At 54.8% G+C, this 15,591-nt stretch overlaps 1 protein-coding gene across 2 annotated transcripts in view; it reads right to left on the bottom strand.

Moving 5' to 3' along the window:
* Positions 1 to 1,524: 1,524 nt before the first annotated feature.
* Positions 1,525 to 15,591, bottom strand: part of Cabin1 (calcineurin binding protein 1) — a 126,692-nt gene continuing 112,625 nt past the window's right edge. For both annotated transcript variants that reach the window (XM_059281739.1, XM_059281738.1), the window contains exons 30-38: positions 14,858 to 15,021; positions 13,991 to 14,087; positions 12,922 to 13,599; positions 11,465 to 11,539; positions 8,162 to 8,444; positions 3,482 to 3,646; positions 2,248 to 2,474; positions 1,922 to 2,080; positions 1,525 to 1,869 (exon numbers count right to left, since the gene is read on the bottom strand). In XM_059281739.1, the coding sequence (XP_059137722.1) occupies positions 1,937 to 2,080; positions 2,248 to 2,474; positions 3,482 to 3,646; positions 8,162 to 8,444; positions 11,465 to 11,539; positions 12,922 to 13,599; positions 13,991 to 14,087; positions 14,858 to 15,021 (1,833 nt within the window). In that variant the 3' untranslated portion in view covers positions 1,525 to 1,869; positions 1,922 to 1,936. The remainder of the gene's footprint in view (positions 1,870 to 1,921; positions 2,081 to 2,247; positions 2,475 to 3,481; positions 3,647 to 8,161; positions 8,445 to 11,464; positions 11,540 to 12,921; positions 13,600 to 13,990; positions 14,088 to 14,857; positions 15,022 to 15,591) is intronic.

Raw genomic sequence — 15,591 nt, 5'->3', positions numbered from 1 at the left:
TTAGTAACTAGTCAGGGCTGGAGGTCACCTGTGGCTCTCCCTTGAGTGTCTGAGGTAACCTGCGGTTAGGAGTGGGGACCAAGCTGACCCTAAGGTAACCGTGTCCCCACTATTACCTGCGACTCCACAGGCAGATGCGCGCCTTCCGGAGGGGGAAAAGTCTCCTAAGCCACAGGGTGCTCTGGATGGGTGCCTTTGTGTGTACACAGGTCCTGTGGCAGGGAGCAGCCTGTGCCAGCAGGACTGAGGGTACTCCCTACCATGGGGGGGCGGGGCTTGGCTGAGTGACAACTGTCTCTCACTTCTTGGCTCTCCAGATGGCTGGTCCTGTGAGGACTCATCTTGGGTTGCCACATTTCTAGCTCCAAAGGGCCTTGATTAAGGATCTTGGGTCTAGTTGATAGTTGTTTCCTTCTTGATTGCGGACATGTGCCCAGTCCATGAAGGCACGAAAGGGTACCTCATCTCCACTCTGGGCTGGAGTGTTTTTTTTTTTTTTTTTTTTTTTTTTTTTTTTTTTTTTTTTTTTTGAGACAGGGTTTCTCTGTGGAGCTTTGGAGCCTGTCCTGAACTTGCTCTGTGGACCAGGCTGGCCGCAAACGCACAGAGACCCGCCTGCCTCTGCCTCCTGAGTGCTGGGATTAAAGGCATGCACCACTACCGCCTGGTTGGCCTAGAGCTTTTGAGGAGAGACAGATGGGGCCCTGAAGTGCTGTGGCTGACAGGAAGGTATAGGCCCCTGGAACCTAAGTATCTCCAAAATAAATGGCATGGAGCCCAAGAAAGGGAAAGGGCCAATATCATGACTTACTGATCTGTTGTGGTCTTAAAAGTTAACTTTTAGCCAAGTGCTCTGGCCCATGCCTGTAACCTCACTCAAGAGGCTGAGGCAGGGCCTGCCTGGGCTACACAGGCAATCTGGTATGTGGCAAGATCTCGTCTCGGGGTTTCAACCTGGTCTATCTCCCCAAGATCTTCCGTTTCTGTTTTGCTGCATTTACGTCTGTGTACCACATGTGTGCAGCACCTGTGGCAGCCAGAGGGATCATTGGATCTCCTGGAACTGGAGTTGGAGCTGGAGGTGGACTGCCATGTGTGTGCTGGGGACTGAACCCTGGCAGGGCAGCCAGTGCTCTTAATGGCTGAGCCAACGCTCCAGCCCCAAGTCTTACTTTTGAACCAGCAGTCCACATCTGTTCTGGCCAGGGTTCCACCCTTGTGTAACTGGTCCTGTCAGTCCTCAGCTGCTTTCTCCTCCATGGTGCCCTTCTGTTAACGCCTTGGCATCACGTAGGCTCTGGGTGCCCTTCTGTTAACGCCTTGGTATCACGTAGGCTCTGCCTTCTTTGTGTCCTTACACTTAACACTACAGGAGCTCCAGGAAACCTGACACCTTCCCTGACATAGGTTCATCCTCACCCAGGAGTCTCCCCCCAGCTGTCTAGGGGCTTCTGAACATGAACCTGGGGGGGGGGTAGTCCCTGCACCACGTAAACACCCCCCAGGGTAAGCAAAGAAGGAAAGAACATTTTCTCAGCTTTATTAGAAAAGAACAACAATGACAAAAAGGTATGGTGTGAGCTAGGCTCTCGATGTCTCCACCAGAACCCAAGCTAACCTATCTTGGCACTGAACTATGGGCCTGGTCAGCTGGACATGGGCTTGTAAAGAAAGTCAATATTCATAAAATAAAACAAGTGCCGGCCCTGCTGTGCAGATCACAGCCAGTTCATCCTCATGTGCTGAAGACAGGTCTCATCTTCCTCTGGACCAACACACTGGGTGTGGACAGCCTCAACCGGGGCAGGATGCTGTAAAGAGGGGGCTGGGCAGGCTTAGGAGACCATGGGAAATAGTATCTCACATGGCCTCTGGTCTTGCCCAGGGTCTGGACCAAAGGGATTCCAGGCCTAGCGGTGGCTCTGGGTGGACTCTGTCATATGTCCATATAGTCGTCATCCTCGTCTGTCTCACTTTCCAATGAGGACTCCTGGCTGGATGTCTCCAGAACCTCCAGAGCTGGCTGGCACAGGCTCTCCTTCCTCACATTGGCAGCTGACTGGGCGGACAGGATGGCTGACTGCACAGAGGGCAAGGCAGAACATGGTCAGGAGTGACTGGCCTCACCTTAAACCTCTTGACATTAACCCAAATTCTCACCCAGGTCTCCCCGGAACTCAAGCCCTTCCCGGATCCCCAGTATCATAAGCCCCTACACCAGGCCCCCTGCCTGGTACCCACAGTCACCTTCAGCTTCTGCTTGGTCTCCTCCGAAATGCTGCCTTTGGGGGAAAGCAGGGTCGGGGTAGGTGGTGTGACGGTGATCTCAGGGGGGAACTTGGTGGTGGCCGAGGGGATCACCAGCTTTGGCATGTTGGACAGGAGGCGGGATTTGGCCCTGTTGGACTCAGCCTTGCCTTGATGGCTCTCAGATGTCTGGGTACTTCCGCTGCTGGGGACCTTAGTGCTGGTGGCTGTTGGGAGACCTCAGAGTTTGAGTTCACTCAGCCTCCTCAGTCTGCCTGTCTCTTCTCGCTAAGAACTCAGCTCCTCCTATGGAAGTCGGAGCGCCCACACCATGGATGCTTTCCTGGCCTTCTGCCTATGCTGACTGTTAGGGTCCCAGGCTCAACTCTGGTTGAGGACCTTGGCACACTAGGGTTGTCCTTGGAGCTAGGAGCATCAGTGGGGTGACCCCAGCAGTTCCTCTGAGATTTCCCAGGGATTCTGAAGGCTCCCCCAGCACCAAGACAACACAAAACTGTTGTTGTATCTTCTGAACTATTCCTTTCCAAGGGGGAACACAAGCTGGTCCCAGTCATACTTTTTTCTCTCTTACTCCAGGATGAGTAAGGAGCTGAGTCTCCTGGAGGCAGTCAGGGCCATGGCAGACTGCAGATCTGGAACCTGGCAGCCTCCAGGGAGCTGCATGAACTGGGAACAACCCAGCTGCCCTGGCATGGCTCCACATTCTTTTAGCCTCATCTCTTTAAAAGGAGAGGGAGCCAGAGCCCTGCCCAGTCTTTGTGGGCTGGCGCCATGTCCTTCCATCCTGAGTGGTCTATGGGAGACCTGGCCAAGCGGTCTCAAGGGGCCTGACTAGTACAGTGGCTGGTGGATTCCCACAGAGAGGCTATGTCTGTGCTCTGTCTCAGCTGCCCACAGAGAAACCTCAGTGACAGGCCCAAGCTCCTCCCCATACAGAACTGCCCCTCTGGGTTCTGCAGTTCAACAGGCTTAAGAGAGACTCCAAACCTAGTAGGACCCTTCTGTGGAGCTGGGGTGAAGGAGGCTTTAGGGTCCCAATAAAGGTCCGTCAGGCTCCACCCAGGGCTCCTCCCTCATTCTCACCTGAGCTCTGCACTTCCCCATCTATCCCCTAATCTACCAAGCCCAGCCTCTGTGGGGAAGCCCAGCTACGGCTGTCATTTGGGAGCAGCCTGGTGGGAGCTGGTGCTGGGCTGCTCTCAACTGGCCTTACCTTGGCTGCAGGTGGGCTCGGCACCTGTCTGGCAAGCAGCCTCCACTGGCCAGCAGTGCTGCTCAGCCGGGGGACCTGTGGCAGCCATTTTCATCTGGTGACTGTGCCGTGGTTCTTGGGGTGGAAAGCTGGCACTTTCTGTCGCTCCTGACAGCTCCTCTCCCTCTATGGAGACACAGGCCAGCTGCAGGTAACATTCCCATTCCATGGGGGGTGGGGGGCAGCCCCCCTTCCCAGATCCCCATGTTTCTGTGACAGGCCTTGTACGCCCAGACTAAGCCCTAGGACATGTGACAGGGAAATGTGGCCAACATGGGGACACTGAGATAAGGTGGCTCTCCATCCCCAGCGACCAGCAAACATTCTTCTGGGACAGCTGCATGTAGGCACAAGCAGGTAATTTCAAGACATCTATCACATTTCAAGTAGACACAGAGTGAGTGAGTGTATGTTTGTGTTCCCAAGCTGGGCAACTGTGCTTGACATAATCAGAGCCCTGCCTAGTCTTTATGGGCTGGTGCCATGTCCTTCCATCCTGAGTGACGGTCTTTGGGAAACCTGGCCAAGAGGTCTTGAGGGGCCTGACTGGTAGAGTAGCTGGTAGGAATAAGCCAGAGAGAAGAGAGAGACTATGTCTGTGCTCTGTCTCAGCAGCCCACAGGGACTCAGCAAGACACCGCCAACTAAGCCAAAGTAGACAACATGAGGGTGCCATGTCTTCCTGCTGGGCCAAATCCCTCCTCCCCCGGCACAAGGCAGGGGCTTGGAACTGGTCAAGTGTGCCAAAGGCTGGATGGAACTAAGGGACACCAGCACACCTGTATTACCAGTGAGGATTTGTCTCCCACCTCCTTGACATTCAGAGTGGTCTTGCAGGCGGCCCCCTCCTTCCTGCTCAATCAGGAACATTGTCTGCCCAGCTCTCCCCCTGCCCCCCAGGTTTCCTCCAGCAGGGAGACAAGTTCTTGCTATGGAGCCAGGAAAGGTTCACGGGATTATCCAGTTTCAGCCTCCTGAGGAAGATATGTACCACAACACCCAGCCTGGAGAAGACCATGTCTCAGCAGACCTGAACCACTCCCTCTCGTCTTCAATGCCTGCAGTTTAGGTCACAGACAGACACTGGCTGGCAGCAGGGAGCACCTCAGGATTCTCTTGCAGCCTTCCTAGCACCACCTCCCATTTGCAAGGCAGAAAGCTGGGTATATAACCACCCAGCGGCCTTCCCTGGGTCCTGCCACAATGCCGGATCTGTCCATAGGGGGCAGCACTCTACATGATGTGGCTGGACAGCCCCTTAAGCAGGGGTTCCCTAAGTAGCAGAGGTGGGGGACAGGATACACAGGTAGGGAGAAGAAATGTCTGGCTTTGAGTTGGTTGTGACGGCCCATGCCTATGACTTCAGCACTTGGTGGGTGGAGACAAGGATGACTGTGATGAGCTAGAGGCCAGCCTGGACTACCTGAGACCCTGCTCAAAAAGTCCAAACAAAACTCCACGAAAGTATCCCTTTCTAGATGATACGGATCAACAGGCCTGGCTTCCCTGAAGTGGGTTCAGGTACACTCAGGATGGTGAAGGCTGCACAGTGTGCCCAAGTGTCAGGTGCCTTGGTCTTCAACCGTTAACAGCAAACACTGATGAGAATTTAGTTTCCCTCTATTTCTAAACACCTGAAATGTGGACATTTAAAAAACAAAACTGGTCATGAAATCACCCAGGACTGCCTTAGGACCCCAGACAGCCCAGGCTTTCTTCCTAGAAGCTACCGGGTCCTGAGAGATGTCCAGTGGAAACTCAGCCTCAGGGGAAGATGCTCGCCAAGCATGGCCACCAGGGTGCTGTTAGCAAAGTATTCCTGGCAGATTGAAAGCCGGGCACCAGGTCGGGGTCGGTTGTCCTGGGAGGCCTGGGGCCTGGCTCAGACTTGCCCTGGATTTTCAGGACATGCATCAAGCTGACATCACGGCAATTCCTCTCTACCTGCTGTCCTAACTATTCTTTACAGGACAGCCTCAGGGAAAGGGATTCTCCTTCATTAAGAGTGTCCTGCACACATCTGTGCCCTCAGGTAGCTCAGCCTTTTCTCAGCCCCCCCCCCCCCCCAACCGTCTGCTATTCAAGTCCCCACTGTGTCCGTCACGCAGGGCTTCTGTGAGCAGGCTCTACCATCAAGAGGAACAGTGGATCCAGCCACACTGCTACCACTAGCCTATCAGGAATCTGGAGCTGGTGAGGCATTCTTTCCATGAGGGTTCAATTAGTTCCAGAGATGTAGGGTGTGGGCTTAAAGAGACATGTCTGTCCCAAACTGGTCCCAACATCACCCCCAGAAAACTCTGGTGTCCATGGAAAATCCCACCAACCATCATGTGCTGACAGCTATACAGGTAGAGGGCAGCTGGTTAGGGAAGGAAGGTGAGTGTGCCTGGGACCCTCTGCCAGGCCTGAGTGGGCCCAAGTTTTTGCTGAGGGCTGTCCCTATCCCATGTTCATTAGCGTGCCACTGTGGTAAAATATACACCCAGAAATAGGTCCTCTTCCCCAGAGCTAACCTCCAGAGAGAAGATGTGAACTGTGGGATTTTGCTTGCTTGGAAGCAGACAGGTGAGGGAGAGCAGAAATGCAGGCTGCCAGCCAGCATTCCAGTGCTCTGGATGCCTACCTGTTGTGCCTACCGGAATAGCTGACACCAACAGAAGCAAGGGCAGTGTGTGGCCCAGTGATGCTCACCTCTTCTGAAACTAGGTTGTAAGAGATGCTATGGCTTCCTTCTTACTCTAGCAGAACTCTGGCTCTCCCAAGGTGGGAGAGAGGTTGTCTGGGAAGAGGCCCCATTAAGAAATTAAGTGGGGCTGTTACCCACTCAGGTGATCAGCTAATGACTTCAATTCAACTGCATAGGAGACCTTGAACGAGAAATATTCCACCCACAAGGACAACACTGGTCTGGAGTTCCAATCCTCAGACTCTCCAGTCACGGGGCGCATAATACAACCTGAGGTGAGGAGCAGGGTAAGCCTCTGGGGGCCTGAGTGACCCAGTAACAGCAACGCACCTGCCCATGCCTCCTGCGCCTTGAACTGACCACCACCAAACCCCACAGCTTTGTTAATTTGCTAAGTGTGAGTTCAAGCCCTGCAGGGTGAGAAGTGATCAGACACCTGGAGATGGAACTCCCCCTTGCAGCTTTCCGACTGTGCTGTGGGGCACCTGGGATGGCACCCAGAGCTTTGCGCATGCTAGCCTGAGCCCACCCCAGATCTCTAACTGCTCTGTTCTGTGGCCTTCAGAGGTTCCTCTGGAACAAATGGTGACAGAGAGTACAAACATGAGTGACTGGGTCCTTGACAGGCACAATCCACCAAGTACCCTGCAGAGAGCAGGCAACCCCATGCCTGTCGCTGAGCTGAGATGGATGCTTCCAACCCAGCCTCCAGTCAGGCAGCCCTAGCCCAGGGCTAGAGGCTAGCTGTCCTACTGTGCAGATGAGATGGGACACCACAGAGCCAAGGTCCCACGGCTGAAGGTAGCAGCCCCGGATGAGAGGACAGGTAAGCCCTAAGGGATGGCTCCAGGTATGGGCAGGTGACCTTGCAGCTATGGAGCCCAGGACACAGACCAGGTCTTGAGACAGTGAGAGAGGGAAGGGTGGGGCAGTGAGCTAGTCAGGGACCATGTGTTCTTTCAGGGTCTCTGGAGCCTGGTTATGGTACCAGGGTCCTGGGAGCCAACAGAGAGATCCCATGCCTGGGGAAGGGCAGAGCCTGGCACCATCAACCACAAAGCCAGAGGATAGTGCCTCACTTATACCCCGCCTGCGTGTGCTATCTTGATGCCTCTTCCTCCTAGGAAGGTTCCAGACCACGGCCTGCCTGCCATGCTGGCCAACCTGAGAGCTCCCAGCTGATTAAGGTGGCCTGTGCCACCTCCATCCCCTTCTGTATTTTCTTTCTAAGTCTATCAACCTGGTCCTGCCCACAGTGCGGACAGAGCTGGTCCTAGAGATGACTCGGGCCCTCAAAGACCGCCAAGGTTGGACCCTTCTACAGCAGCCTGGTCTGCACTAGCTCCCCCTCCTCTTCCCTGGGGCAGAAACCAGGACAACACCCACGCTTCAGTGGTGGTACTCAGTCCCTCTCCTCCCCACCCTATGCGCAGGGAGGAGACACAGAGGCTGTGGTGGTCTGAATGTCATAACGAGTGGCACTATTAGGAGGTGTGGCCTTGTTGGAGGAAGTGTGTCACTGTGTGGGTGGGTTTTGAGGTCTCCTATGCTCAAGCTATGCCCAGTGTCACAGACCACTTCCTGTTGCCTGTGGATCAAGAGGTAGAACTCTCAGCTACCTCTCCAGCACCATGCCTGCCTGTACCCTAATTAAATGTTTTCCTTTACAAGAGTTGCTGTGGTCATGGGGTCTCTTCACAGCAATAGAAACCCTAAGACAGAGGGCAAGGTTACCACAGTTATGGACACAGGCAGTTCCAACTTGGGCCACAAGTGCTACCAGCACCTGCCACCTGGACTAGCAGCTGACTGCCCCAGGGTCACCCCAGGGGTGCTGGAGAGCACCTCACATGCCTCTTTGCCAATTCCACAGGGGAAGGATTGCTGGTAGAGGGGCCTTGGCTCTGGGAAAGCTAAGTCTCAGGTTGCCAGGAGATTGAGATGGCACTTACCAGGACTCAGGGAAGCCATGCTGGCGGTAGCCTCTGGCCTGTGTGACCGGGGAGTTCCAGGATCTATGGACAAGTCTGGGGTGGAGGCCGATGCTGAGGGAGGGCAACTGACGACAGTTGTGGCCGCAGCCAATGCAGTCTGAGGCTTGAGGTGGGAGTCACTGGGCCGCTGCAGTGCATCAATTGGCAAGGGCTCAGGTGCTGTGGGGGCCACTGTTGCAGGGAAGAAGTTCTCTCTGCTGTCCTTGGGGTGCTTGGGGGTGGTGGGTGCATCTCCTGAGGCCTGTTACAAAGGCAAGGTGAGGAAGTTCAGTGGGGCAGCCCTCTGAGCATGCACTACTCTGTTCCATGCCAGCCCAATGCAGTTCCACAGAACATTTCATCTGCCCTGGATGCCAACATAACACCACACATCACTCTGAGCTCTCTGGCACAGCCAACAAGAAGAACCACAAACATTCTCCCAGGACACAGTCGACACCAACACACTGTCGAGAGTCCGGCTCCTCCCTCTCTGGGAGACATCCACCCATGCTAGCAGGGCCTCAGGGAAAGACCTGGCTTGTTTCCTGGCCCCTCTGCCAGTCTGGGAGGAACCCATTCACTATGTCTCTATGTAGGATGTAGTGCCCAATATCAGGGCTGAAGGGGAACCAGGAGAGTGACTCTCCAAGAGGGAAAAATGGACTAGTCTACTTCCCAAGCTTGAGACCCTCGGGTCTAATGCTACCCAAGCTGGGCAAGCAGGCCTTTCTTTAGCTTGCAGCCTGGCCGATGGTTTCCAAGAAGCTGGGCCCTTAGAGGCCTCTGACTCTCCATACAGTTCCCTTGCCCTGGTACCCATTGGTGCTTTCTCTTAAAATGTCTCACTGATGGGGACGAGCCTGCAAGTTCCGCTATGTGGTGGGTGTCCAGTGCTACGAGAAGTTAGTCTGCTGGAAGATGAGGCAGGAAGCAGACCTGGATCTTGGCCCCAGGAGGCCACAGCAATGCTGGCAATGTGCCAGATGGCAGACACAGGGGTGAGGTCTGCACCCTACCCTGTCTTTCATCAGGAACAACCTCAGCAGCAAGTGACTGCCCCGAAGGAGGCCCACAGCACTTTCCAGGGACACCCGAAATCAAAATAGAAATTCCTAAAGGGGCAAGGGCTTTTGGCTCTGAATGCCTGGTGTCTTCCTAATGCTGGCCAGAGGTGGGTCCAGGCCAGTTGGAACTGTCTCAACTGCCCTTCTCAAAGTGCAGGCTGTGGGGCTCTGTGGGAAGGGGGTGCAGGCGGAAGAACAGCCTGCCCAAAGCCCCCTCCCACTGGGATGATCATGGGATAGTAGGGGACGACACGGAGCTTGAAGGGAACTTGGGTGGAGCCCTTTAGGTAGCTTCTCCTAGAAGAGGTGAAGCACACGGAAAGATGCGGGGATGGGAAACAGCCCTCTGAGACTGGGCTCCAGGTCAAAAAGGAGCAGAGGGACATGGCTGCTAGCCAGACCCAAATGGTGTGTGGTGGTAAGAGGACTAGGACAAGTCCAGGGGCCTGGGAGTGGGTGGCAGGCCCTAAGGACCACTGGGCTGGCTCTGATTTTCAGGAGGTGTATCCCAAGGGCCAGGCCTGACACTGCCTAGCAGCAGACAGCCTGAAACGTAGGGATCCTATCCCCCAGCTTCGTCTACCCCATTACCTAGGCTGCTTCTTTCAACCAGTGACCAAGTGGTACTGATATGTGCAGGTCTGGCTTCAAGTAGTCCTTGGTGGTTTTAGCCACCTCCTCTAAGAAATAAGACTCTGTCCTGTCATTAACAGATTGCTAATACAGCACCAGTAAGGGAAGGGGTTTGCTATTTCCTGAATGTGTTTATCACTAAGCTCCTTCAAAGTCAGATACAAGCTGAGTATGGAGGTACATATCTTTTTTTTTTTTTTTTTTTTTTTTTTTTTGGCTTTTTGAGACAGAGTTTCTCTGTGTAGCCTTGTCTGTCCTGGAACTTACTCTGTCGACCAGGCTGGCCTTGAACTCAGAGATCCACCTGCCTCTACCTCCTGAGTGCTAGGATTAAAGATGTACATTATCACTGCCTAGTGGAGGTATCCATACTTGTAATCCAGCACTCAGGCAGGAGGATTGCCATGAGTTATGGGCCAACTGGGTTACATAGCAAATACCAGGCTTTGAAAAATCAAGTGGTGAGGTCTGATGGCTGGCTGGTCAGTCCTGCCAAGGACTGTGCTCCTCATCTAGGAGGCTGACCCACAGCCTGCACGCTCAAAGATGAATCCCTGGACCCCTAGACCTAGAGTCCAGACAGTGTTGATGATGTCATGCCCCGTTCTACCAGGAGGAAGCCTGCCTGGACCCCTGAGATACCTGCCAGCTGCTGGGGCTCCTAGGACAAGGCAGCCCCGAACACCTGGGCCGCCCCTAGGATGAGACGATCCACTCACAATGACGTGGACAATGACCATGGTCACTAACCAGAAGGCTGCTTTGCCTTTTCTGAGACAAGACTGAGGCATCCTCTGACCTGCAGGCTCTCAAGGCTTTATAGGGGGTGGCTCTTTGTCCCGCTAGACTGTTCCCTGGCAAGAGTCAACATGAGCCCAATACCCACCCCCCACCCCCACCCCCCCACCCCCGCTCCTTTTTTTTGAGACAGGACCTCTCTATGGAGCCCTGGCTAGCCTAGAACTCACAGAAATCCGCCTGCCTCTGCCTCCCAAGTGCCATGATTAAAGGTATGTGCCACCACATCTAGTCATCAGGAGATCTACCTTAAGCCTGGAGGGGCTTCACTCAGCTCATCCCAGGAGGATCTTACCTTCACTACCATCCTACTACCATCCTTTCCAGCCATCTTCCCCTGCCTCATAAGCACCTGGATACCTGGCTTGGGATGAGTCCCTGGTCCCTACCACATTCAGTTACCCCTGTATGGGTTCTGCCTCCGCCCCACGTTCCCTGCCGCTTCAATTCTAGTTAGCCAGGTTCTGGTATCACTTCTCTACCAGTCACAAAGGTTAAGGACCTTCCTACTAGTGTAGGAGCTAAAGCATAACCCCTCAGGACCCCTATGTATGTCTGAGTCTTGTCAAGGCTAGACTACCACTTTGGTTCGTGACCCATTATCCAGAAGTCTAGATACTTCCTGCTCCACCCCCCTCACCCCCCCAGGTCCCACAAACCACAGGAACCAACTCCTGGGCACATTTGCTTCTGGCCTGCAGCCCAAGGCCTTGGTGTGGGACAGGTTCTGTATGAAGGGCTGGCATAGGCTGAGTGGGTGATGTGTGTGCAAGGCAGAGCTTACCTGTCTCTGTGCAGCAGCCCCAAGGTGGACCTGACAGAACTTCACAGCCTGCTCCAGTGCGGTCTCCTCATCCACCTGAACAGAGAGATGCCTACAATTAGGGAACCTAGGCCATGGTGCTGTCCTGCTCCCAGCCCCGTTCCCTTAGGTACTGTATTAACCCAGCTCAACAAGGACATTTCTATGTGGACTGTCCTCAGTGAGGACCACACCCAGCACCCGAGTGTCTCATCCGGGTGGGGATGTGGGCCAAAGGCCCACGTACCAACTGCTGGTGTCAGGACTCGTCCCAGTTAACCCTCAGGCCACATCAAGTTACTTTCCAAGGCCAGTTATTTATGTCCTCAAAGGCTGAGAATGACAGAGGCCTCAGACCCCAAACAGGCTTTCAAATTCAGCTGAGAGCTGGGCTTTGTGGTACATGCTTTTAATGTCAGCACTTGGGAGTCAAGAGGCAGGTTTGAGTATTTCAGGCCAGCCTGAATTACACAGTAAGACCCTGTCTCAAAACAAAACCAGACCAGCTAAAGTGGCTGTCACAGGCTGGTTTCTGGTCTACCTTGAGAGTAGGTTGTTGATTCCAATGGGAGGTGCCTTCTAGAAGCCCAGGTAGAATGGCAACCCTGGACCTAAGTGTGTACACCAGACTAAGAGCCTAACACATCTGGAGGTCAATATGAGACTGGAGGCGCAGGGGTTATCCTGAACAAGCAGATGTGGCTTGAAGGAGATGGCCACATACTGTCAAGTAAGGGTGGGAACAGGCGGCGTAGGAAATGACCAGGTCTCTCTCCCCTGCAGGAAAAGCAGCAGCACCCATACCGTTCCTAGGAATTCATAGGGAAACAGTGCTGGCAGGGTGGAGAGGATCTCAAAGGCACCATCTGGGAAAACCGATCACTAGGGACAGTCACCCATCTGCAGTGGTCAAGTCCTCGGGGACTCTTCCTATGGCATACTGTATCTGTCTGTGGAGTGGGGAGCAAGCAAACTGAGAAAGAAGGGTGGCAGACTCTCTGGGCTGCCATGCGTGGGCTCCTCCCAGCTCTGTTCCCTAGGTTGGGTACCACAGCCACCCATCTCAGGAAGTGGCTCAAATGTACCCAGAGGCCCCTCGCTGAGGTGGGACCAGGGGCTTCCACACTCCTGTGCTGGACTGTACTGTAGTTTAGTCTTTCTCTAAGGCTGAATTCATATGTACACTCTACTGTTTTCTGAGTCTAAACTTACTGCCTGCTCATCAGAGAAAACCTCAAAAATAAACATCACCCCCCACCCCAAAAAAGGGGAAAAAAAACCCCAAAAAACCAAGCAAAGTACACAGTGGGAAAGGGGTGGGCACAACACTTAACGCCCACCCCAGGGCCCCAAGGAGGAACCTTCTGGGGAACAGAAGGCCCAGGTAATGAAGAGTCTGAGACAGATGCAGCCCTGGGGTCAGTGCAGCGGCTGCCCACCTGCTTGATGAGCATGTAAGTCTCCGACATGATCTTCTCAATGCGGCCCAGGTCATAGGCCATGCCCTTCTGGCCCTGCTGCCACACTCGGTAGGCATCCAGCAGGAGCGTCTTGCCCGACTCTGTGTCCTCCAGGAGTTTCCTTTTGCGATTAGGCCGTGGAGGTGCCTCTTCAGGGTGGCCACCTCCCCTGGCTCCCACGGTGGGGGGAGTAGCAGCAGTGGTGGGCGTTCCTGGGGTTGGTCCAAGCGGAGCGGGTTGTTGTCGGGTGCTGATGCTCAGCTCCTCTAGGGAAAGCTCGGCGGACCGGCTCTCAGGGCCCCGGTCCCTTGGGGGGCGGCCTGGAAGCAGAGGTGATGTCTGTTCCAAGTCTGGGTGGCGAACAGCAGCCTCACTGGTGTCCATGGGTTCAGTGGGCCCTGCCTGGGGACCGTCTTTGTCTTTCTGCTCCCCACCCTGGTCTGTGCTGCCCCTTGTGTCTGTGGCCACCGGTAATTGGTTGAGAGGGCCCACTTTGCCCCCTGGCTCAGGCCCTGGTCCTGAGCCATCAGCTAGAGGTAGCTTCTTGGGGTGGGGGAGGCTTTCCTGGCCATCCTCAGGACTGGCTTTGTGAGAGACATCGGTGGTCATCCTGGCTCCAGAGAGGCCACAGGCCTTGGGTCCTGGGTGTTCTAATCCCTACGAGGAAAACAGACAAGTTATGGTGCTTCGCTGGTCTTGGGGCCTCCACAGGTCCCTCCACCCGATGCATTCTGGTTATGCACATGTGCCAGCTTCAGTCATGAGAAGAGAGGTCTAGCCCCGAGCCCCATTCTCCTCTGCCCCTCTGACAGCACTTGTACCCTCCTTACCCGTAAGGGAGTGTTGGGGCAGGATGGGCAGTGGGACTCTTACTCATTGCTCCTGGGATGGCACGGCCTGGCTTTCCAGGAGCTTTGTGATGTGAGCCTTGTGGGGATCTGGCCCGGAGAGGACCTGTGCAGGGCCACTAACTGTGGCTGCTGCGGAGACTTGTTTTCTCAGCCCCCGGTACCCAAGGCCCGGGCTGAGGTGTGGTGGGCGGACATACCCCTGCAAGCTCACTCAGTGTGTCCTCCAACACTTTCACAGTGAGGATGAAAGCCCGCTGTGCCAGGACCTGGCGGTCAGCATCGCGCAGATACTTCCTGCAGTGACCCAGGGGGACAGAGAGAGGGACAGTGTGAGAAACCATAGAGTGCAGCTAGGTGGTGAGCCAGCACTTATTCCGGAACACTGGCGACTGTTCCCATCTATTCAAGCCTGTTCCCCCGAAGTGCCCTCTGGACCTCATACTTCATACTCAACAAGTCTCTGACTTGGTCCCACTGACTGCCCTGAGCCCTCTGGACTACAGGTTAGCCAGGGATTGGTGCTATGGTGGGCTATAGAGTGCCCGCTCAAGGAAGGCCTGGGGGCTAAGCTTCTCTCCCTCAGGTTGGTTTCTGGGATGCTTATGCTTTACAGACAGCCTAGCCCTGTGTGAGTTGCATCCCCAGGTATACCATTCCCAACCTCTACACGTGGCAGCTGCGCAGACACCCTCTGCTCTGTGTGTCCCATCCTTCTGGCCCATGAAGCCCTGACAGCTGTGGAGGCCCAAGACCTCTGCTGCCCACCTATTTCCCTGGGGTGCCAAGGCTACTTTTTGAATGTCTATTCCCTACACCTCATGCTAGTCAGTGCCTCTGGGCCCTCAGCTGGGCAGAAGGGAGGGTCTAAATGTGGAGACTAAGCTTGTTAGTCCTAAGGTGCTCTAAGCAGAGAGGTAGAGTACTTGATTTCTAGATACTAAGAGACATCCCTCAGGAGAGAGGGACGGCTGTGGCTTGGACCAAAAGATCCCAGAGCCAGGTGGGAGCAGAGGGGACAAGCCTGGGTAGATGATGAGGCAGGCTGTGTGTGGAGGCTCACTCACTTGCCCTGGTCTGGTGTCCGCTGCAGCATGGAGGACACCTTCAACAAGGTGCTGTGGTCCCGGAGCTGGGCTAGAACCTTGAGTAGCAGCACGATGGAGCGGTTCATGTGCCAGGCAAAGCTGCCTGGCCGGTCAATTTCATCCACGGGGATCCGCCAGATGCCCTATGGGATAGGCAAGGACAGGCTAAGGAAGGCTGCCACCTTTCTGGAGCCTTGGGGATACCTTTCCTGGTGTCCCCTCAAGCCTGCCACTGTGCATAGGGCCTAGCCAGGGACTTAGCCCATTCTTGTCACCCAGAAGAGGAGAAGAATGTGACTGTCTCTACCTATTCCCTCCTCATCCACAGCAGAGGATCTATAGTCATTTTTCCAAGTCAAAGTCATACTAAGTGGGCTGAGTCTGCCTCACTCATGATCCTCCTGCCTCAGTGCCCTCTTTTTTGTGTGGCTGTATCCCACATGCTTACCGGACCTGTTCCCTAGGTGGCTTTCACACTCGGCACACACTTCTCTGCATAGGTATTGGCAAAGGTACAGGGCAACTCCCAGGGGAAGAATACTGAGTCAGAGGGGCCGCTAACTCTAGCTGTTGCTGAGGACAAGCCCCCGCGTCTCCCATCCCTCAGCTCCTATCCCCAGCTGCATCTAGGGAATCAACTACAGCCCCAAAGATACCCAGGCCTGGTATCTACTCTCTTCTCGTCTCTCTCGGTCCACATCTAGCCATGAGGC

This window comes from Peromyscus eremicus, chromosome 16_21, assembly GCF_949786415.1.
Source record: "Peromyscus eremicus chromosome 16_21, PerEre_H2_v1, whole genome shotgun sequence".
Lineage (NCBI taxonomy): Eukaryota > Metazoa > Chordata > Mammalia > Rodentia > Cricetidae > Peromyscus > Peromyscus eremicus.
This window is presented reverse-complemented; position numbering and strand designations above follow the sequence as displayed.